The following is a 22317-nucleotide window of genomic DNA, read 5'->3' on the forward strand; positions in this document are numbered from 1 at the left end:
TCATTTGCTTCCCAAGTGTTTGCCATGTTCTGAATGCTCTCACAGAGCCTATAAAGAGATAAGTGACATGTGGTTCCTGTCTTCAAGGAGCTCATCATCTGCCAAGGGAAACAGCACATCTCTTATGTCACATTGTTATCCATCTTGTCATAGCATCCTATCTACCTATGCTGTGCTACCTGTCAGCATCCCCAAAAGCCACCAATCAAATTCCAAGAGCTATGATATCCATTTTGAAAAATCCTTTGTGGGAAGTCAGAGAAGGACATTATGTTGCACACTACATGGGAACATTCCCAAAAAGTTCATTTGATGTGTATTTCCCCAGTTCTGTTTCTTGGTACAGCTTTCACAGTGCTCAGTCTCTTCTGTCAGATCTGCCTCTGGCCCCAAACTATTGCTCCCACCCCCAACGCCTCACAGCTTCTGTTCTCCTCTCTTTTAACTACATCTCTTTTCTATTTGAGTAATTTAATCTCTGATTTTTTTTCCATGTGTATGACTGTCCCTGTTGAACAAAGGATGCTCCTTGGAAACATGGAAGGAGAGGGAAGGGATCGTAAATAATTTTTCTCCCCTCTTTCCATGCCCTTGCTGACCCAGTGACTGTGCTGTACCCAGAACAGGTCTGTGTAGAACACTCTGGACACAGCAGAGTGTAGCTGTGCCTGGGGAGTTCTGAAAGGCTTCCCAGGATAAGTGATGTTGGCACTAGGTATGGCAGGATGGGTAATCCCATTAAAAAGGAAGCAGGTATTGTGTGCCAAGACCTCAGAAATAATCTGGTCAATTTGGAGGAGGTAAAATTGATAAATGGATGACATCATCAAGTTAAATTTGGTTTTAGCAGTTTGATAGAAGGATGAACAAACCTCATGTTTAGGTTTAGAAATTGTCAGGTTTTATTTTGTTTTTATTTTAATTCAAGCCTGTCAAACAACTTCTGTATAAGGAAGATGAATTTTAACAACTTTAGGTAAAAACAGCTCTGAGATTTTCTTAAGTTTTGAGGAGAACTGACCCTAGAAACATTGCTAATTTCCTCCCTTGGCCATATTTTTTGAATTTTTATAGTTATTTAAAATGTTCTTTTTTTTTCATAGTTGTAGTTGAACATATTACCTTTATTTTTATTTTTCAAATGTTTTTTTTTTAATTGGTGCATTATAATTATACACTAGTGGGATTTATTATGCTATATTCGTACATACACATAATTTGATCAATCTCATTCCCCACTAAAATGTTCTTTTTTTATATATTTATTTTTGTTGTTGTTGTAGTGGACACAATACCTTTATTTTCTTTCTTTATTTTTATGTGGTGCTGAGGATCAATCAAACCCAGGGCCTCACAGTTGGTAGGCCAGCAGTCTACTGCTGAGCCACAACCCTAGCCAGCCTCACTAAAATGTTCTTAATAAATGTAAAGTTTTACATTTCAGATGAGTAAAGCCAGACTCTTTTTATAAGGAAATTTTATAGCAAAGAAAATCCAATCTCCACATTGAATGGAAGTAAAACAACAAAATCAGTTCCTTATCATAGAGAACTGAGCTTAGTTAAAAGGGAACATTACTTCAATTAATTAATTAGCTAACTTAAACTATATTCAATACTATGCAAATTCAGTTTTCTAATCAGCCCAAATGAAGATATTTTACAGCACAAAACAAAATAAAAAACTTCCTTTTGTTAAGAGCTGATCCCTTTATTAATAGGAGACCTGTACTTTTGAATTCACATTTTCCTTTCTAGAATAAGGTGGATTATAATAATTTGTTTCCTGGAACCAAAAAAAAAAACACCCTCCTGTGATAAACCAACATTGAATCTAATTTAATGCCCTATTCAAAGAATAACTATTCAATAAAATATTTATTAATTTATTGAAAGAGTGAATATGGGCAAGTCTTGGATCCAGAATTAGGTTATTAGGTTGTACATGATTGGGGTGGAACAGTATGCTCAGATAGTGTCCTGACTGCTTTTCTTTGCTTTGCAGGACAGTTCTGGGATGAGACTGTGGAAAAGGAGGTGGTTTGTGCTTGCTGATTACTGCTTGTTTTACTATAAAGGTGAGTTTAAGGCTCAGCCAACCAAGAACTGTTTGTGTTAGAGAATGGTGGTAAGGGCACACAATTGGTGGTTTTCTTAAATCCAGTAGACAAATTAATAGTCTGAGCTAATTAGTAGCCTATTACCCTGTCAAAGTGTGTGGTTTTTTTTTTTTTTTTTTTTTTTTTGATACTGCGGATTGAACTCAGGGGCACTCAACCACTGAGCCACATCCCCAACCCTATTTTGTATTTTATTTAGAGACAGGGTGTCACTGAGTTGCTTAGTGCCTCACTTTTGCTGGGGCTGGCTTTGAACTTGCATCCTCCTGCCTCAGCCTCCTGAGCTGCTGGGATTATAGGTGTGCCCTACCGTGCCTGGCCATGTTTTTATTTGTTCAAGTATGATTGGTGACTTCACTTTTACCAGTCTTAGCACTGGAAAGTCAGGCTATTGATTTCAAGGAAATAGAATCCAGTTTGTTTACTACTTAGGGTCTCAAAATCCAGAAAATCAGGTTCGCCCTACTTGAAATATAGTTACACCTTGGAGGCAATCTGGTGAGGTGAGAAGTATAGATAAATTATATTTTGTAACCTGTCATCTGATTTGTCCTCTTTGATGTCGGATGGGCAGTTGGTGAATTGAATTGACCATCTGAGTATTTATGGAGGACCACATTAAGTTTGGGACTGGGCAGTGTTGAGAAGGAAGTCTCAAATATGGAGGAGAGAAAGACACTTACCAGACAAGACTAGACTATGATTGATGCTTTAAAAGACATCTGAAGTCCTTAGGTGGTTCAGGGGGAGCAACAAGTGAATTATATTAGAGAATCTGAGAAGGATTTTTTAGAAGAGATAGGATTTGAGTTGGGCTTTTCAGGATGGGTAGAGCTTTGCCTCTCTTCATGCCTATCATGAAGAGAGGATACAACTTTGAGTAAAGTTCTAGGAGCAGAACAAAGTAAAGTAAGAGACCTTCTGGCCAAGTTGAGTCTTGCATAGAGAATATACTAGAAGATAAAGTCCAGAGATGAATAAGGGCCAAAATGAAAGGGCTGTCACCCGTAGACACGGCGAATTTGACTTTGTGTCCAATGAGGAATCAGAGAGTGCCTTTAAGTCAGAGCAACAGGACCCTCTCCATAGGCAGTAAGACACCACTGGTTAAGAAGATGGTTTAGAGGAAGAGAGAATAGAACTAGAAGGTAGGATTTTTCACACAGTCTTGTAACTTTGCCAATGAGGTTTGCCCCATCCAGAATGTGCCTCCCTGTCCTTGAAAAGACTTCAAACACTTTCTAAAGCCTTCTCAACTTCCTCACAGCCTGGACCATACTGCCCCTTTCCAGGTTGATTTGAGTGTGCTCATGTGATTCTCTCTGCTCTTGGGGGGAGTGCCCTGTGTGTGGTTCACCTTAATAGTTCCAGCATTGCACATAAGTGCCCAGGGAGTGTCTAAATGATTCATGAAGAGGAGATGGCCATAGTCCCAGGGAGAGAGAAGAAGCCCTTAACAGGGTACCCAGAAGGTTGTTCTAATGTGTTTTTCCATTCAAAGACAGCCGAGAAGAAGTGGTCCTGGGGAGCATTCCTCTACCCAGCTATGTGATCTCACCTGTGGCCCCTGAGGATCGCATAAGTCGCAAGTACTCCTTTAAGGTAGTGCCCCTTCTCTCTCTTCTGCATCAATTCCATGTTAAGCTGTTCTGAAAAATGCCTTTATACACCCAGTTGCTTTTGGGAGGAGGGAAGTCGGTTAGGAAGCTATAGAGTTTCAGACTCAGATTAACAAATATATAAATTATTTAAACTAGAATAATATGTCAATAGTAATTTCATGTGGATCTGAACTTTGGAGTCCTCCAGCTTTGTTCAAGTATTAGCCCCTCCCCTCCCCCGCTACTATATATTGCTTTCTTATCAACTTAATCAGCCAGTGTATCCAGTATCCACCCATTTAGTGTAATTGATGATCCCCACAATGGATTTATGTCAATTAAATTATGAGTCCTCACGTTGAGGGATGGGAGCCTGCATGTTGAAGAAACTGTCAGGTTTGTTCACTTTATTTATCTTGTGGTAAAGTCATTAGAATGAAATTGATCAAATTTCTGGATCCCCAGGCAGATGTTTCCACCAGCAGAACCCCTTTTCTGCTTCCTTTGTGTCATGCCATTTGGAGTGCGTGGGGCTGAGATCATTGGTGACAGTCCTTTGGTGCACTCTGACAGTTGTGTGGAGGTTGTAGGAAGATGGTGGTTAATCCCAAACTTGGGAGTCCTGAGGCCTTCTCCATTGGTGGCCTCCACAGATTCCTTCACTGCAGTACTTCTTGGGTCCCTCAAGAATGGTGAGGGGATCATCAGTTGTACTAAGTGGCAATTCAGTTTACAGCATTTGGAGCAGAAGTCCCAGAGAACTTTGCAGCAATAGCCCTGGTGACAGTAGAAGAGAATCCCTGCCCTCTCACAGCTGCTCAGGGTAAAGAGAATACCATGCACTTCAAGCTGGGTAGGGTCTCCTGACCCTACTATTCCTCTCACTTGGCTCTCTTATGTTGGGGGTACAAAGTGAGAATTAGGCAGCAGGCATTATAGCAGAGTCACCTTTTCCAGGCATAGATAGTTGAAAGACCATGGAAAAGGCCCAGTCAGGACACCCGCCATTCTCTGGAAGGGCTGGCCAGTGTTAACATGTAGTGGCTGGGGTGTTATCATTTGGTCCTCAGTCTGTGAGAGGCTTTTTCAAGTGATCTTCTGCACCAGCATCTTGAACTGGAATCTATGGTGGTGCTTACTGAATCTATGGTGTCACCTACTGTTTTAGTCATCTTTTTCACTATTGTGACCAAAAGACCTGACAAGAATAATTAGAGGAGGAAAAGTTTATTTGGGGGCTCATGGTTTCAGAGTTCTCAGTCCATAGATAGCTGGCTCCATTTCTCAGAGCTTTAGGTGAGGCAGGACACTATGTCGGAAGAGTATGGTGGAGAAAAGTGGCTTAGGACATCTCACCAGGAAGCAGACAAAGAGAGCTCCTTTCAACAAGGGCAAAATATATGCCCCAAAGGCATGCCTCCAGAGACCACCTCCTTTAGTCACTCCCTGACTGCCTACAGTTACCATTCAGTTAATCCCTATCCGTGGATAAATGGGATAAATGCACTGATTGGGTTCACACTCTTAGAAACCAATCATTTCACCTCTAAGCTTTCTTGCATTGTCTCATACTTGAGCCTTGGGGGCTACCTCACATCTAAACCATAACACCTACTTTCCTGCTACCCTCCCTTTCCAAGGGAGCCCAGAATAAGCTGATACTTCAGCTTCATTTATCAGCAGGTTGGAGCTGCTGGAAAGGTGGAAGTTCCCCTTTCCCTCATGTCAAGTGTTACTCCAGAGTTGCTACAGATCTGTGATTCTGGCATTTTCCTTCACTTCTGAGGCATGGAATAGTATTGCCTTCTATCTGTAAAACCAAGTGCGTTCATGCATGTTAGCTCATTTAATGCTCCTGGAGAACTTGAGAGGTCAGTATTATTGGCTATTTTATATATAAAGGAAGTGGGGGTCAGAGAGCTTTGGAAACTTTGCCCAAAGTCACAAAGCTGGAAGATGATGGAGGCCACACTCTACCCTGAATTCTATTCTCTTTCATTTGAATTACAGGGAGGAGGGACAGTTTCTCACTCTTCTTCTCTGTTTTTCCTTTCATACCTTCTCTCAGTCACTTCCTGCACATTGCAGGAGGTAAAAGGAGGTTTGAATGATCATTTATTGTATTGTTTAGAAACTCTCCTTTGTAACTCAGGAGCTGTTCTGAAATCATATTGTTCAATGGCTTTTGAACTTGCCTTTTGCAGCCTAAAAGTCTTCCTTAGAAAACCCTCCTTTCTGGGTTGAGCATCACTTCTGGGCAAACATGCCGCACATGGTTTGGGATGGAGCAGCATTTGGAATGTCCTTAGAGTGACTTATTGTGACTATATATATATTTCATCTTAACACTTCATTGGGAAGTATAAAAATAGATTCTAAGAAAACATATGTGTGTTAAACTACTTCTTCTCCCTTTCTCTCTCCCTCTCCCTCCTCTTTCTCCCTGTTCCCTCCTTAGGAGGACTTCACCAAGTGATGGGGATGTAGTTCAGTGGTTAAGCACTTGCCTAGTGTACACGAGGTCCTGAGTTCAACTCCCAACATCCCAAAAAAGAAAGGAAAAGGAAAAAAAAAACAGATTTCACCAAGAATGTTCTCCAAATCTCCAAATCTCCCAAATCTGGGAGACAGAAGGCATCATGTGTTTAGGGGTATTTGGGGTCATCAGGGTCTAAAAGTGCAGAGAAAGCTTCTGCAGATCTGGTTATGGTCAGCAGGTTCTGCAGAAAAGGCATTGTTTTCCTGAGACAGAAAGATTTCCCTTTGGGTTGCAGCATTGTTCCTTGCGGTGCTAGTGAGTGGGCTGTGGGGCAGTTCAGAATCTGTGTTCTTAGACATTCCAAGAAATGCAGTGTTCTGTGTCCTGGGCCTCACAACTTGGGCTCTTCTCTCTGCAGAGCTGAAGCTCTCCCAGTGGTGCTCTTCCCTCCACTTCTCTATGCTAGTCATGCTGGCTTCATCCTGAAGATGAATACTCTGTGCTCTCGTCCTTCTTAGGGTTGTGGCCTCTCCGCCCTGCTACTCCTACTAAGTAGCTGCTTATCATGTGGAAGACAGCTTGAATGTCAGTTCCTCTAAGTCATTTTCTGGGTCAGGCCATGTTCCCATTGCCCTCTCACAGCATCCTGAACCTTTTGATAACATTTACTATGATTGTAGATCCTTGTCCTAGGGCTTTTCCTACTTGTCTGTAAACTGTGATGGCCTTTTTTCAGGCTGCCCCTCCAACTTTTAGGACACACTTTTCTATCTAGTAAACAATAAATGATGAATTATTGTTGCATGAATAAGCTCAAGGAGGATCAACCAGTTGGTGGGCCCTGGCCTTCTGGGTGTTCCTTTATTTCCCACATAAGTTTTTTTTTTTTCCTGTTCTAAAGGCTGTCCTGAGGGGCTTGAAGTAGAAGGATTCTGGCTCCCTTCACCAATTGCTGTGTCAAGACCTGAGGTTTAAGAGCCAGCAGAGCAGTCACATCCTAGGTACATTATGTTTTTTGAGGGAAATGCTTCCTTGCTCATAGCCTCATTTTTTTTTTAGGCATAGCCTGGTTTCTGTTCAGTCATAGATAAGTTGCCAAGTAGGATTTTGTTAACCAAGAAGCAAAGAAGAGAGAGGAAGAGGTCATTTCCTAGATGAGACTAGGGAGGAAAGAGGAGACTTCAGGTCATCTGGGCCCTGGCATCTTCCTCAGGCTCAGGAAATCTTGGGCTTGGGTCATTTGGCCAGATGAAATGGGAGCTCCAGTCCTTCTTGCCCTCACAGTTAATATATCTAATATGCACCAGCACAGGCAGCATGCATTTGGGAACCTGTTCTTCAGAGCCAAGAGCAGCAGGCACACACCTGCTACAGTTTGATTAGAGAATGAGTTTATATTTGTGATCTTGCATAACTCCTCTGTGATGCTAGGTGCAACTCTTAAGGCCCATTTGTTGACAGACGTGCAAACTCATGTCTGCATGCTTGAGGCATGTCCTGGGCTGATTCCTGGACAAGGCTGGCTACATGAATTCTTGTACAGCAGAGACCTACCATTTCTAGTATGCCTTAGAGAATTCACTGTGTTGTGTCTGGTGGGGTGAGCGCCTGTCCCAGAACCCTCTGTATCAAGGCAGAACACGCTAAGAATACTCAGGAGACACATGCTGATTCTCAATAAGACATGAATAAGTTCCTTCTCTTTCTTATTGCTGCATTTCCACCTTGCTAAGATGGAGGAATCCATCCTCGGATCAGAGATACCCCTAAGATATACAAAGGAAGAATGTAAGGTTTCTTCAGTCACTGTAGGGGCTTTGAATGAAGGCCAAGTTTGCCTAGACTCCTTTAACACTGGGCTGGGTGAACTCGGACATGTGAATGTCAGAAGAGGTCCACATTTAATGTGTATTTTAGACTCAGATGTTAAATGTAAGGAGAAATAAATTCTGAAGGTTCATCTGAGAAGTTTTCATTCACCCATTTTGGAAGCGTGCAATCTTCTTGCTTTTGATTTTACTTTTTAAATTGTTTTTGGTCCTTAGTGGAGTCTGCCTTTCATTCTGGAAACAGATTATAGGACCAGTGATCTGTATAATCACCTTCATTTCTGGAGAGGACCTGCAAGCATTGTACAGAGAAGCCTGGATGTGAAGTCAGACCTGGGCTCCAACTCTTCCTTCATTCATTTAACACATATTTATTTAATATCTACTATGTGCCAAACACTCTTCCTGGGGATACAGTAGTACACGAGATAGAAAAGGTTCCTGCTCTCGTGGAATTTATAATCCAGAGGAAGAGACAGATGATAACCTGGTGACAAACAAGTGTGTAAAATTAATAGTACCAGCTAATGATAAGTGTTATGAAGAACCTGCTATCTGGGAAATTTACCTAACATCTCAGAGCTTCATTTGATGCATCTGTAAAACAGAGATCCTGTCTGTATTCTCAAGGCTATTGGGATTAAAATGAGACTGAAATCATGGAAATACTTAGGAGACACGAAGTAGGCACTCAGTAAATCTTATTTCTATACCATCTTCCTATGTATATTGGGTGAGATTTTACTTGCAAATTTTAAAAAATTGGTCTCTACTTATCAGAGCACAGGAAGAGAAACTAGTGTAGCCTCTTGTTTGCAGACCATCCCAGTTGCTTTTCAGGGGTCATGCCCAGCACCTCTTCCCAGAAAGCACCTTGAGACAGAAGCACTTAGCTCTCCAACTCTGTAGTGACTATTCAAAGAGACAGGATACCAGCTTCTATGGTGGAAATGCATCACATTTGTGCCATGCAGTTGAAGCACAGTGGGCATGGGCCCCATTTGTTTCTATAGAGACACCTTGCTGTGTATAAAGGTCCCTTGGACAATGTTCTTTCAGTGAGATATGAAGGGGGCATTCTCTTGATGAAAGTCAGCACCAAGCCACATGTTGCTGCAGCTGATTTTGACTCAGTTCTTGTCTGATTTTAGCCAAACCAGGAATTATGTGCTTCAGACAAACAAAAACAGGGAATCCTAAGAGTCTACTTTTACTGAATAGGGATTAAAAAAAAAAAAGTCTGTTTCTGGGGCTAGGGATGTGACAAAGGGTAGAATACTTGCCTAGCATGCTTGAGGCCCTGGGTTTGGTCTATAGCAACACACACACACACACACACACACACACACACACACACACACACGGTTCTTAAATAAGCATAGCCTCTGTGCTCCTTGATAAGTAGAAACAGGATAAATAGGAAATAGCTGCAGGGCTTTTCTTATGGACAACAGACATAGCTCTCACTGGGCCTTACAGCACTAAGGAAGCAGAATCTAGCCCTTGACATTTTCCAGGTGTGGAACCAAGCTGGTTGGTGCTGCAGTTTTTAGTCTGGAAGGGGAAGAACATGGCCAGCTGTTTCCTCCTTCTTGCTCCTAGATGGGAAATGTGTACTAAACTCTCTTTGTCCTGGATTTCCATCTCCATGCTTACAGGCTGTGCACACAGGGATGCGAGCACTCATCTACAACAGCTCTACGGTGGGCTCTCAGGCTGAGCAGTCAGGCATGAGGACCTACTACTTCAGTGCTGACACCCAGGAGGACATGAACGCCTGGATCAGAGCCATGAACCAGGCTGCACAGGTGCTATCTCGATCGTCACTGAAGAGGTCAGTTCTGATGGAGTGTCCCTGCCAGAGTTTCCTACTCTGGGATGGGAACCCAAATAAATCCTCTGATTCCTGAAATTCCACTGTTTACTCCCTGGTACTAATCATTCCTCTCTTTGAAATTCTTTTTAACAATGAGTGCCTCTAGGAGAATCCATAAACAACTAACACAAGTTGCCCACCCCAGGTGGAAGTTCCCCTTTCTTTACTATATAGAAACACTAAGGTCTGGAGGGGTGTACCAACTGCCTGGGATATACAGCCATGGGAACTGGTATATTTGTGCTTCTCTATTTTTATTCTTTTCTGTGTGGTAGAAGGTACAACCTTGGGGCACCATATTGCAGAAGGGAGCATGGCTGGCAAGAAAGGTCTTACCAACTGAAAGTGTGCTACAGCTGCCTACCATGTTCAGTGCTTCTTTCCTTGAGTGGCCCAACCAAGGATATAGTGGGGGATCTTGAAATTCCTGAGTCTGTTAGTTATAGATGACACCCTGAGAAAATGCTAAGGAGGAGTAAGAGCGGAGTAGGAGACTCAGAGAGAGAACAGAAAAGCCCCAAAGAAGTTTAGTATATATTTAGCTAGTCCTCATTGAATATGGGTCCCATTTGACTACAAAGACACCTCGGTAGGTGTACAGGCTCCTTGGACAATGTTCTTTCAGTGAGGCTTGAAGTGGGCATTCTCCAGCAACCTAAAAGTGCAATGTTTGAGTGACTACAAATGAATTTCACATGGTGAATTTTAACTTTTCAACCTTTTCTAACTTCCGATTGTGTAATTTTTGGCATTCATGTTATTTCCCAGCATTATGCTCTCTTTCTCGAGGCAGATAAACCATTGATATATAGTTATCTCCTTCAACAGGGCAGGTTGGGGTCAGGCCCTATTCTCCAGAGCTCCCTATATAACACCTCAGCCCAAGCATTTATCACACTGGGTTTTATCTCCCCTTCTGTCGTCTTTTCGGTATCCTAGGCTCCACATGGGAATTATCTTTGTGTCTTCCGCACAACATCTGACACAAGCTCTCAAATGACTGTTGAGTAACAGGTTGAAAGAATGAATGAATGAATATGTTGAGCAGGACAGAACCAAAGACTGAGCAGTTTACCCATGGGCCCTGAACCAGTAGCTCTTTACTACAGGTATTCAGTCAGTTTTGACTCTACCTTCTAGCATTGTCTTCCAGCCTGAATTATTCTGTGGTGCTTAGATGACATGAAAGCTTCTCCAAGTAGCCTTCAGGTGTTTGTTCACAATGTCATTAGCATTCCCTAGGAGAAAGAAACTGAATAGGTTTGACACAACTTATTCTTGGTACACATGCTGGTCCCTAATGCCCCCCCCACACACATTATTCTTTTTTTTTAAATTTTTTTAATATTTACTTTTTAGTTATAGTTGGACACAATGCCTTTATTTTACTTATTTATTTTTATGTGGTGCTGAGGATAAAACCTAGGACCTCACACGTGCCAGGCAAGCGTTCCACCGCTGAGCCACAACCCCAGCCCTTACACTTTATGTAAAGTCAGAGGGTTTCTTCTTATGTTCCAGCTTTGTTCAATGCATTGTGGCCAACTAGTAACTAGAGTACTGGGTAAAAGAAAATTTGAGAATAACATGGGCTTTAACAGGAAAAGGTGCTGTGATTGACAAATGACTTTTGCCTCTTGAGGATTAATTTGCTAGCCATGATTTGGATATTTTTTTACTCTTCTTACCTGAAGAATATGTAATTAGCTGTCATCTTTTGGTTTTAGAAGGGATACTTTTCTTTTATGGTCTGAGGCCATTGTATTGTCTCTAACTTTTCTCTAAACTTTTTGAAATTTATTCCTGTTTTGCTTTTAATAAACTCTTAAAACTCCATGATCATGTTTGTCCAAGATTCCTTCCCTCTTAAAAAAGAAAAAGGATAAAAAACAAAACTAAAAAACTTGTTCTATCTTTCAAGCCAGAATAATAAAGACATAATAACATTTTCCCTTAAGTTCTTGAGAGGAGAAATTGTCAGCCAAGCAATAAAGACTTATTAAATGTTCTATTTTTCCAGAATAAGATGTTCAGACATTTGGTTAGTTAAAATTATCTGTCAGGCAGACTGAATCTTGCCTCTACTCTAGTCTGGTCTTGTGCATTGCAGAACCACTTTCTGTAAGTGGGTGGCCCCAGGGGTAGCTTTTGTTCTCTCCCTCTGTGATTCTCACCCAGATCCTTCTGTCCTCATTCATATAGGTATTGCTTTCTTGGTGAATGATGGTGTATTAATAGCACTCATGATTACAGGTGAATGAAAGCATAGAACAATCTACCTTTAAAGAGGGAAAATCATTGGTTCATGTCACTGAAAAGCTCAAGATAGATCCAGCTTCAGAACAGCTGGGTTCAGAGCTCAGACAATGTCATTATAAATCATTCTCTCAGGCCCTGGGCTCTGCCCACCTCTAGGTTGGATTTAGTCTTGAGCTCCACGGGAAGGTCCCTAGCACATCCAGGATATGGGGGTAAGATAACTGCAATAACCCCAGACTTGGCCATCAAGGTTAAAGTCAGCAGGAAAGAACCAGAGTCTTGTCCAGAGCTCTGAGATCCATCCAGAGTAGACAGGCTGAGAGTACATATAAGTTATAAACCATCCACTGTGGCCAGGGATGCATCATGCTGATTGGCACAGGCTGATTAGCACGTCTCACTTCTGGGGACAAAGGCTCCGGCTATAAGGGATTGAGAGGAGAGGATGGGTTTCCAAGGAAAGGTAAGGGCTATGGACAGAGGACCCAGAATGGCTTGTTAGAATGAAGTAAATGAAGTAAAGGGAGCCTCAGCAACCATTGTCTTGGCTGGCTGATTCACCCTCACTTCCTATTTCTTCTGTTTCTTTTGTCTCCTCCTAAAGCTTAGTCTCTGATTTCAGATAGATTTGGGTTCAAATCCTAACTCTCCTGCTTTCTAGCTATAAACTCTTATACAAGTTATGTGTGTTTTAAAAATATCAGTTTTCCTGAGTTCATAGGATCTTTACAAGGATTAAATGAATGAAAATATAAGGTGCTTACTTAGCAGAGGCCTGAGAGATATAGTATGTGCTCCATAGCAGATATGCTGGCTTTTATGATGTTTGGCTTGGTGATATCCCTCCCCACCAAACACTCTTCTAGTTTCATCATTAATCCTCTAGATCATGTTGATCATGAGTGTCCTGTGAGCAAATCACACACTCTCCCTTGCCAGGATGTCCCCCTCCTCTTGCCATGTGAGTTGTAGCTTGGCAGTCCAGGCTCCCTGCAGCACTACCCCCAGCCTGCTCGTCAGCTCCTGCCTCCTCCAGCCTCTTCCTGTTAAAATTATGTGGCTCAGGAGCAGAGCTGAGGGTCCCTTGCTTCTCCTCCTACCTTTGTCTTCTCGTTTTCTGCACTGGCTTCTGAGTCCCATGATAGTGCCCCCACTCCACACCACATGCTTTTAAGGGGATCGCAGCGAGCCCTGCTAGTAGAGTCTGCTCCCCTTCCTCTTTCCATAATTGCTTCTCTTTCATTTCCATATTCTGCCACTCATCTGACCCTGGATTCTGATTTTTGATTCCCTAGAGCCTCCTTGAAATCTGTAAATCTGTATCCCCAATTTATCTAAGGGTGCTTTGTCCTCTCTACTAAACTGAAGTACTAAACAAGGAGGTCCATTTGCTTTCCCAGCTCTCAAAACTGACAAGTGATTCAGACAGAAGGGCATAGCAGAAAACAACTCTCCCATTTTTTTCAGTCTCTGAGCCTTTCTGGTGTTACTGTAACTCTGTTTCAGGACCAAAGAAATTTAAAATCTAGTCACCTTTGGAGTAAAATCCAATTTCCTTGGCAGGGCTGTATGGGCCTGGTCCCTACAAACATATTTGGTTTACCTCTTGCCATTCTCATTCCGTGTCTCAGCCATATTGGAATTTCAGCAACGTGAAACCCAGTGCACTTGTTCATGCATTCATCTATACATATTTATTGAGGGCATAGTGTGGGTTAAACACTGATAAACGTGGCAGTGTTTAAAGAGAGAAGCGAAGTCCCATGCAACTTATATTCTGGAGAGGAGTGAGGAGAAGTAAGCCATAAACAGGCGATGAATTAACAAGAAAATTTTTATCATGATCTGTGCATGAAGACAGTAAAACATGAGATAGGGAAGGGTGGGACCAGGGAAAGGGAGTAGCCCATTCTGTTTGGTGGTCAGGGGAAGTCCTCTGTAAGAGGATGATATAGAGGTGAGGCCAGATTGATATAAGTCAAATTTGCAAAACTTTGAGGAAAGGCATTCTTGGCAGAAGGAATGGCATGTGCAAGTGCCCTGAAGCAAGAATGAGCTTAGCATGTAGCCGAATCAAAGTGAGCAAGAGGGAAAATAGACTGTGATAAGATCTGGGAGGAAGATAGAAGTCTCACATGAGGTGCCAGGATTCCTCTGGGCTTTGCTCATCTTCAACCCCAGCCCTCTCACCCTTACCAGGATTACTCCAACACATTCTTTAGATCTTCGTTCCTTAGTCATAGATCTTTTGTGCTTAAGTTATGGGCCTACTTTTTCATTGTCATCCCTATCAGACTTTAAGCTACTTGAAAATAATAAACTCATTCATCAGTGCCTAGAATACTAAGTGTTCAGTTATGGATAAGTGCATGGATGTTTGGCTGGCCAAGCAGGTATGAATGAATGAACAAATAGCTGTGAAACCTTCACCTATAAGACATTCAAATAAGGACCTAGGATGACTGGGAGCAATCTGAACACTCACTCTTCTAGGATTTGTGCATAGGGAACCAGCCTATTCAGAAAGCGCCCCCACACACCAGGCTCTCTGTACTTGTTTGAATAATTGCATCTTTTGCCTTCACATTCTGATCTCCTTGGGTAATGTTTGGCAGGGCAACCCCTGAGGCTAACCCTGGAGGCTGGATAAACCCCTTGGACCCTCAGCAGAATAAGTACTTTATAAACACATTTTTTAGCCTGATGCAGGGCTTTGGAGTCAGTTCAGGTGGGATTCAAGTCCTGTTTATGTCACTTGTGTATGATTCAGGGCAAGTTGGTCAACCTCTTTGAACTTCACTTTCATTACCTATAATGAAAGAATAATAACATCTCCTGCCTTGTGGATTTGTGTGATAAGAACAGTTAATAAAGTGCTTAGCTCAGGTTTTCATTTCATGTATAGTTAGTGATAGCTGCCATTGCCATTGTCCCTATCCTTCATTAGAGATAATTTATCATAAGTAATATGCTTACTCATGTGAGTGCCTCTGCCTCTCTGGGCTTGACAGTCCTGACTTTGTAGGATTGCTGTAAGGATTCGAGATGGTCTCTGTCAAATTCCTGGTACACAGTAGGACACATCATATATCAGCAACCAAACATTGGACATTTAAAAAAATAATAATAATACCTTGACTGACTGCTGTAGAGAGGTGGAAAGTCAATGAAGGTAGCATGTTCCAGAGCTTCAGACTGGCTGAGGCTAAGCTAAGACAGGTTGTATGACTTGCCCAGGTGGAAGGAAGAGAGAAGGATTCTTCAGGCAGAAATGAATATAGTGGAGAGACCTAGCAGCCATTGAATGTCTTTTCTCTTTTCTTTGTCTGGTTTGTCAGTCCTTACAACTTCACAAGGGATTTTGCCAATAGCCACTCTGCTGATGCAAGAGGCAGCCTCTGCTTGGCAGTCGGGCTATTTCATTTATTTCGCAGCCTCCATCTTTGGGGGCAGCAGCCTGGAGAGTTTTGGAGTGTGCTGCCAGAGCCGTTTGGCCCTCTATTGTTAATTCAGGTAGAGCAGGCTGAGCATGAAAGTTATCAGGATATCTTCCCCCATCCCAGGGGGACTGACCTGTTTAACTCCAAGAGAAAGAAGAGACCAATTTCTGTCTCGGTTGCTCTCCACCAACGCTTTCCTCACATACTAGGAACTAATTTGAGCGAGCAAGCTTTCCTGAATGCTCTCCAGATACTTTGGGCCCTTTTCTCTTCAACCTTTTGTACAAGTCTGTTGATCGTGTCCAGAGTGGGTTCTGATTTGTGAGCCTACACTGCTTCAGAGACTGGGGATCAGTGCTCAAAACTCAGAATCTGTCAACACAGGCTAAGCCAGCTTCTCATGGCAGAATGTCTGCCTCTTGACCTGGCTTTGATCAAAGCCTCCAAAACATCAGTGGCCTGACCCTGTTCTTAACTGCTAGTTTGGCCATCTAGGTAAGATGATTGGGGTGGAAATCCCTCCAATGGTAATACAATAGAAGAGCTGTGCCTGCCAGGAGGACACAAGCCCCTTCATGCTGTCATTCCTGTTCCTGCCTCAACCTTTGAATGACATTTGACATATGTAGGGTGTGTCTGTGTATTTTTAGAATTAAGATAGCAGGAAATTCTATTATTTATTGCCTGGTAAGATAAAGGTTTAGAGACAGGACAAAATAATAGTGCACAACTACTTGGTAAGATCTATTAAGTTCCAAGTTCTTGGTAAGAAAAGGAGTAAGATAAGTATTGCCAATGAGAAATAAGTGTTCTTGCGATTTGCAGGGAGAAATAAGAATTTGTTCTAAGCAGACACAGTATTTTGTGATGTGCAGAAAATGAACGGACCCAGCTTCATCCTATTATAAGCTTAGCCTTTCTCCTTGGTTAGGAAGTACATTTAGTTACTAACAATGAAATACCCCTAATAAGTCCTAGGAACTGGGGGAATAATTAAGGTGGCATAATCAAATGGGGTTTTAGTTTTCTCCAGGAATCTGGAGGTAGGGTATCTAGGCTGGTACAGTAGCTTCATGGTGCTATCAGAAACCCTGAGTTCTTTATGCCCAAGTTTTAGTGTGTGATTTTCATCCTCATTTTTGTTACCTTGCCATCCAATAGAGTTTAAATTTCAGGCAAGAAGAAGAGAAGGGTTATCTAAGCCTGTGTTCTTTTAAGGACTTTACTGGAAGACCCACCCAACAATTTCTGCTTACACTTATTGACTGGGCCAGTGTTACATATGACCACTCTCAGCTTTAAGGGAGACTGGGAAATATAAGTTTTTTGCTGGATATACTGTTGCTTTGAAAAAAAAAATGGGGCAAAGAAGAAAAGAATAAATGTTGGATAGTACAACATCTTTCTGTATATTCTATCTAATTCTCACAAGGAAGCAGAGCCTATTATCCCATTTCACAGATGAGAAACATGATATTGGAGAGGTCACTTGCCCAAGGTCACTCAGCTCAACTGTGATAGAGTCTGTTCTTGAATTCACAATTGACTGGCGCTAAGCCCTAAGCCCTCTGATTTTATCTTTTTTGGTACTGGGTACTAAGCCATTGAACAACACCCCTAGCTCTTTTTAAATTTTTATTTATCTTTATTTTTATTTTGAGACAGTGTTTTACCAAGTTGGTTAGGGCCTTGCTAAGTGCTGAGGCTGGCCTTGAACTTGCAATCCTCCTTCTCAGCTTCCCAAACCACTGGGATTACAGGTGTGTGGCACAACTCCCTGCTGGGTTGTTGTTTTTAAAAAGTGACACATATGAACAAAATGGTCACTGAGTGTCAGGAATTCTCTGTGGTTTTGGACCATCACTGATCTATTTGTTCATGATGGTAGTGATGACCTGCACAGAAACAACAGCTCATCTGGAAAGGCTTGTGTCATCTTAGCTGAGCATCTGTGCTCTTCCTGGCCAAGTCCTCTGAATGACACAGTCCTAGACAGCCAAGGGGTGCTTCATTCTTTCCCACCATTGTGCTGAATTGAGCATTGCAGATCTCTTTTGTGATAAGTCTCCTGACTTGAGAAGTTATGTGTTAAGTTGTTGAGAATGCAAGGAGGAAACTAAAAACTCTTTTTGGCCTTAGATCTCATAGCTTAGAATATTAAATGTTTAATTCAGGGAAGGTTGGGCAATATGGAACATTACCTGCACCTTTCTCACCTGCAGCCACAACCTGAACATTGTGGGACCAAAGGTGCATATTATGTAAGTCCTAGGAACTGGGGGAATAAGGAGCTGTTTATAACCCAGAAGTAAACTGCTCGATGACAAGCAGACTACCATCCTTTTAGCCACCCTCTAAAGGTTTGTTTTGCATTGAGTGCTGGTATTAATCTGAAGAAAAGGATATATAATCCCTATAAAATTGATTTCCAGGAATTACTAGCATGTATCCTCATACGTACACATGCAGTAAGGACTATGATTTTTGTTATAAAATAAACTCCCAGGCTAGAGGAGACTAACAAACTCCATGTGGTAAAGTTAAGTATTTATAAGAATACTATTAAATGTTACCATGGCTTGAACTTGAGAGTCATATGGCTTTAAAGGCAGAGGCTATTTTCCCTACTACTTTCTTATACCCCAGGTGTCTGTCCCAATAAGGCATGGATAGGTGTTCAGTAAACCCATGGTGGTTGGTTAGTAAAGAAAGCAAATACAATTTGTTGGGCTGAGACATTGCACTTATAATCCTTAGGTTCTGAAGCTGAAGAAGCCCTCATTTCCCTTCAGTTCTAATGCCATACATGTTGGTGGCATGTTTATTTCCTATCTGGCTCTTAATGACAAGGTGCTGTTTGTCTCTGGGGTATGAATAACAAGAAGATAGTTACTTGGGTTTCCCAATTGGAGTAACCACTTGGAAATATTGGAGCAAGTGAATCCAAAGTGGTGTGCTGGGTCATAAAGCTTCCTCGACCCAGAAGGCCGAGCTTTCATCATCTCAATGGCAGCCTGAGCACATCCTCCATGGGTGGTTTCCTGAAATAGTAAAGAACATAAGAGCCATGTTAGCCAACTTGATGGATGCTGGTGGGTTACACTGATGAGGAGTAAAGGAAGGAAGGAAAGTTTAATTTTAGTATACACACCTTGTGTATCAGAGTTGCCCCTTCCTAAGCCTGTGTAAGAATCAATTTTTCTTGAAGTAGAGGTCCCTGAATATTTCTCATATTTTCTTTCTTCTGGAGCTGGTAGACCCACTGAATATTAGCAGTGGAGAGGTTCTTAGAGGTCACTATTTCAGAGTGTCATTATAAAATAATGTAACAGTCCTTCCAATATAAGCAATAAAAACCAAAGTCTTAATGAGAAGAGGAGTTTATTGGTTCTCAACCAGAAAGTTTGAGAATGTATTTGGTTTAGGTGTGGCTCTATCTGAGACCTCGGGCCTAGTATGACTCTATTTCTCTCTAGTTGCTTTCTTTGGTGTTGGCTTCATTCTCAGTGTCTTTCCACATAGTTGCAGCAGCTCTCAAGAGTAGCTCTAGCCAAAGTCCCAGGGCTAACTCTAATTGGCCTGGGTTGGGCCATGAACCAGTAACTGAAACTCTGAGGCCTCAGGGGGACAAAGAGTAGCAGAGACAGCAGGGCCCAAACTATGTGGACTGGAGTGGGGGGATCCCTAAATGAAAATAATGCTGTTATCAGAAGGGCAATGGATGAAGGTGTGGATGGGAAGGAAGGACGACCCCTAGTGATGAATAAAGGGAGGTCTTAAGGAGCATTATTATTATTTTTTTCTCACAAGTCTTAGGATATCCATGGAAAAGGGCATTAGGACATTGACAGAAGCATGATTGCTTTTCTCAGTTCTCCATGTCTAAATTGTGCTGGGAGTGTATTTTCACTTCATACTAATATTTTGTTTCCCAGATTGGGTTGATTCTGTCCTGTGCTGATTGTTAGTAGCTGAGGTTCTAAGGTTGCTGCAAGGATACCTGGGGTCTGGCTGTTGAGATGTAAATGTAGCAGTATTTCCATTATATTTTCTGAGATTGAAATGGAGACCCTACTGGCTTGACCATTTTTGAGTGATGCATCTTAACAAATAAATTTTTTTTTTAAATTTCAGATCATAGGAAAGAATGAACACTCCCCCAGTAAATTCTACAGAGCTAGAATATCTTAATGCCAAAACCTGATAAAAAATATTCCCAAATAAAAACTATAGGCCAATTGAGAGAGAGAGAGAGAGAGAGAGAGAGAGAGAGAGAGAGAGAAGCAGCTTAAGACCAGAACCTTTTTACCAAGGAGTGCAGCTGGACTGCCGCCCCATTAAGCATCTTTTTCTAGTCCATCTGGGCTAGAGTATGTTCCTCAGACTCCAGTGGGAATGCAGACTTAATTAGGACTTATCCCAAGGAGGAGGAAGAGGGGCAGTTTACAGTGGGAGATGAGCCCTCTGCTGTGTTCCAGAGCTCCTTCTCTAGTCTCAGTTCATACCCTGAGCTATCATCCTCTCTTCTCCTTCATAATTGCTGGGTTTGCATGGAGGCAAACCACAGACACACACATGGAAAGTCAGTAGAAGTGGAGGCTAGAGCACACGGGCTCTGGAGTTCATCTGGGTTTAACCCCTGGTGTCACTGAGTTCCACCTGTATGATTTAGGCCAAATCATTGGTTTCCTCTGTGTCTCCATTTCCTTAGCTCTAAAATCTGACTACTAATACAGGATCATTAGGTCAGTGCTATTGGGTTCCTGTTTGAGCTGTTCCCTGATAAGATAAAGTGGTTGTATGGAGGGGTGCCTGTTCTAAATCTGAAAAGTATTAATTAAGTTGCCAGTTTTACTTTTGTCTGTGCTAGACACCAGTAGAAGAGATCCTGGGCTCAGGATCTTGGGCTCCAAGCTGGACTGCCCCACACAGCCATGTGGACAAACAGCAGAAAGGCAGGATCAGTAATACAGAGTAGGATGGGAACACGTCACGGATTTCATGAAATTATCACTTGTTCTTTTATCCTGTAGTACTTACAGAGTGCCATTCCATACCAGTCATTTTGCAGAAGTTCTGGACATACACAATGATCAGGCCTCTAGTCCAAAGGAAACTCTAACACAGAGTTTGGTTCCCAGTATAATTAGCGAACAATAGGGTCAGCATAAGGTGTCATCCTAAATTAAGGGTCTGTGTCAGGGGTGGCTTCCTGGAGGAGGTAACATTTAAGCCAGATCCCCAAAAGAATGAAGGATGGGGCATGAAAGGTGTTTGAAGCAGAGAGAATAGTCTGTGCAAAGGCCCAGAGGTGAGTGAGTGTAATGTCTGTATCAAGGAGTTTTGGCTGTGGAATTGGCTGAATTTGTTGCTGTTTTTTGCAGGGACATGGAGAAGGTGGAGCGGCAGGCAGTGCCCCAAGCCAACCACACAGAATTGTGTCGAGACTGTGGCCGTGTTGGACCTGGACATTCGAGAGATTGTCCTCATTGTGGCCATGATAATTCCTTCGGCTTTGAGAGGCGGGAGCAGGAGGAAGAGCGGTACCGTTCTCAAAAGGACCCACTGGAGGGGAAGAGGGACAGGAGCAAGTCCAGGTCCCCATATTCACCAGCAGAGGAGGATTCCTTATTTGTGGATTTACCCAGTGGTCCGAGAGGCCAGCAGGCACAGCCACAGCGGGCAGAGAAGAATGGTGTGCTCCCCATCTATACTCCAGGAGAGCAGAACGGGACTGGCGGGTACCAGCGGGCCTTTCCTCCAAGGGCCAACCCAGAGAAGCACAGCCAGAGGAAGAGCAGCCTGGCCCAGGCAGAGGCCTGGGCAAAGGCCCAGAAGGGAGATGGCAGGAGGTCAGTTGTAGACTCGGGATCTTGCTAATAATGGGCATAATAATGTAGAAACAATGGCTATCATTTCCTCAGCACTCACTGGGTAAATGCCTGCCTTAAACTCTTTACCTCCATTATCTACATAAATCCCTCTAACAGCCTGGCAAGGAGGAATGATATCTCTAATTTATAGACAGAGAAACTGGGGCATAGAGAAGTGAAGGAACCTACCCAGGGCACAGAGACTAGAGGCAAAGCCAGAGTTCACACCTGGGTCTGTGAGTCTCCCAAGCCCACACAGAGTTACACCAAGGTGTCTGTGCTCCTCTTTGATGATGCTTGAGCCATTCATTCTTGAGATAGTAATGGATCTTCTCTTTTGCTTCTTTCTCTCTGCACCTGAGAAATATTTGTAGAAATGAAAGTAAATACAGATCCATGATTTCATTCTAGGCACATGGAGAAGTGCTCAGACCCTGTTGACATTAGGTTTTATCAAGCCCATTCCTTCAAGAAGTGATCTTTAATTGTTTAGAAGAGGTGCATCTCTTGCTAGTTGCAAAGCACTATCTGCATCATATTCTAATTTTAAATTAATTAGGACACATTTATGAACATGAAAAATCCAGGATCACCCAGCTTCTCTGCTGTCCCCAGTAACCACTGTACTTTGTCTTCATTATGAAGACATGACAAATTCCCTCACTGTCTTCAGCCTTCTGAAAACAAACCACTGAAAGGAGAGGAGATAGTAAAGCTAATGTGAATTTAGAAAGCCTTCCAGGGTCTGGAGAGGCAATGGTAGATGTACCAGAGCTCAGTGTGCCACAGGCCTGATGACATATTCTAAAATGTTGATGAGACCCAGACTGTCTGCCTGTGG

The 22317-nt window shown here is 42.5% G+C and overlaps 1 protein-coding gene across 15 annotated transcripts in view; it reads left to right on the forward strand.

The window, feature by feature from the left end:
• Plekha7 (pleckstrin homology domain containing A7) overlaps positions 1 to 22317 on the forward strand; it is a 209153-nt gene that overhangs the window by 141136 nt on the left and 45700 nt on the right. For all 15 annotated transcript variants that reach the window (XR_013437740.1, XM_078046416.1, XM_078046410.1 and 12 more), the window contains 4 exons: positions 2005 to 2077; positions 3621 to 3721; positions 9687 to 9862; positions 20988 to 21455. Coding sequence is in view for 14 of the 15 variants with exons in the window: in XM_078046416.1 (XP_077902542.1) it covers positions 2005 to 2077; positions 3621 to 3721; positions 9687 to 9862; positions 20988 to 21455 (818 nt within the window). In the remaining variant the exon portion in view is untranslated. The remainder of the gene's footprint in view (positions 1 to 2004; positions 2078 to 3620; positions 3722 to 9686; positions 9863 to 20987; positions 21456 to 22317) is intronic.

The sequence above is a fragment of the Ictidomys tridecemlineatus genome, chromosome 4 (assembly GCF_052094955.1).
Source record: "Ictidomys tridecemlineatus isolate mIctTri1 chromosome 4, mIctTri1.hap1, whole genome shotgun sequence".
NCBI lineage: Eukaryota > Metazoa > Chordata > Mammalia > Rodentia > Sciuridae > Ictidomys > Ictidomys tridecemlineatus.